Source organism: Capsella rubella, unplaced genomic scaffold, assembly GCF_000375325.1.
Source record: "Capsella rubella cultivar Monte Gargano unplaced genomic scaffold, Caprub1_0 scaffold_2, whole genome shotgun sequence".
NCBI lineage: Eukaryota > Viridiplantae > Streptophyta > Magnoliopsida > Brassicales > Brassicaceae > Capsella > Capsella rubella.
Genome location: NW_006238922.1, coordinates 4,829,313 through 4,830,326, shown reverse-complemented (window position 1 = coordinate 4,830,326; position 1,014 = coordinate 4,829,313). Strand labels below are relative to the sequence as shown.

Genomic DNA, 1,014 nt, shown 5'->3' with positions numbered 1-1,014 from the left:
ATTTTTAAAACTATTAAGTTTGACGTTTGTGATATATTTATTTGAAAAACATTTTAATGTCATAAATTTATTGCGCTAACGTTGTAGTTTTTGTTTTTGGTTTTGGTTACGTTAAGTTTTCAATGATCTATAAAGAGCTAGCCTAACTTAATATTAATAAGAAATACAATACACTGTTCATTACGAAAAAAGGAAAACTCAAGCAAGCTAATTTAAGGAAACGAAAATATGTCTAAATTTAGCGCTCATGTTTCTTTGCTATTCATTGTTGTAGCTTTGGTGGGTGCGTTTGTTCCTGTTTTTTCAGTCGATGAAGGGGAAGTAAAAACATTATGGGATACTTGTCTTGTGAAAATCACTCCTAAGTGTGCGTTGAATATAATCGCGGTTGTCTTCGGAAATGGAACGCTCTCTGATCTTTGTTGCAGCGATCTCGTCAAAGAAGGAAAATTGTGTCACGATACACTTATAAAATATATTGCGGACAGACCTAGTTTGATTGCCCATGAAACAGAATATCTGAAGAAGAGAGATGAAGTATGGAATCATTGTGTCTCAATCTCTAAAACTCTTTAAATATGTATTGCTTATACTATTTGGACCAATTAAATTGATATTTCTTTGTTGTTCAATTTTTTATTACCTGTAATATTTATCTTTTCTTTAAAAAAGATTTAAAAGAATAATAGCAAATTAATTATTGTGCAAGTATATACCTTTAAGTTTTTTTACAGCTAGATTATGAAAATGATTTTCAAAATACACATTAAGCGCAACATGTTAATGTTGAATGATTTAAAATATAATATATAAATTGATTTAAAAGTATTTATATTTTGTATAATTCAACAATGTTTTCTATAAATTCTTGATCTTAAAATTGAAATACCCATTTTTCATATTTATAAGTTTTTTTGGAAATGTAAATAAACTATAACCATTGCCTTCATTTTTTAGCTCAATACCTTTAAATCAAAGCTTTATACCAATACCTAAAGATTGTTTCAAATTATC

At 27.4% G+C, this 1,014-nt stretch overlaps 1 protein-coding gene across 1 annotated transcript; it reads left to right on the top strand.

Moving 5' to 3' along the window:
* The first annotated feature begins 228 nt into the window (after nucleotides 1-228).
* Nucleotides 229-585, top strand: LOC17895342. Its single transcript, XM_006300350.2, has one exon. The coding sequence runs from the start codon at nucleotides 229-231 to the stop codon at nucleotides 574-576; it is 348 nt and encodes a 115-aa protein (XP_006300412.1). The 3' UTR covers nucleotides 577-585.
* The last annotated feature ends 429 nt before the right edge of the window (nucleotides 586-1,014 follow it).

Bases quoted from the DNA above. Each gene is read 5' to 3' on its own strand.
- LOC17895342 (XM_006300350.2), top strand. From the start codon at position 229: ATGTCTAAATTTAGCGCTCATGTTTCTTTGCTATTCATTGTTGTAGCT.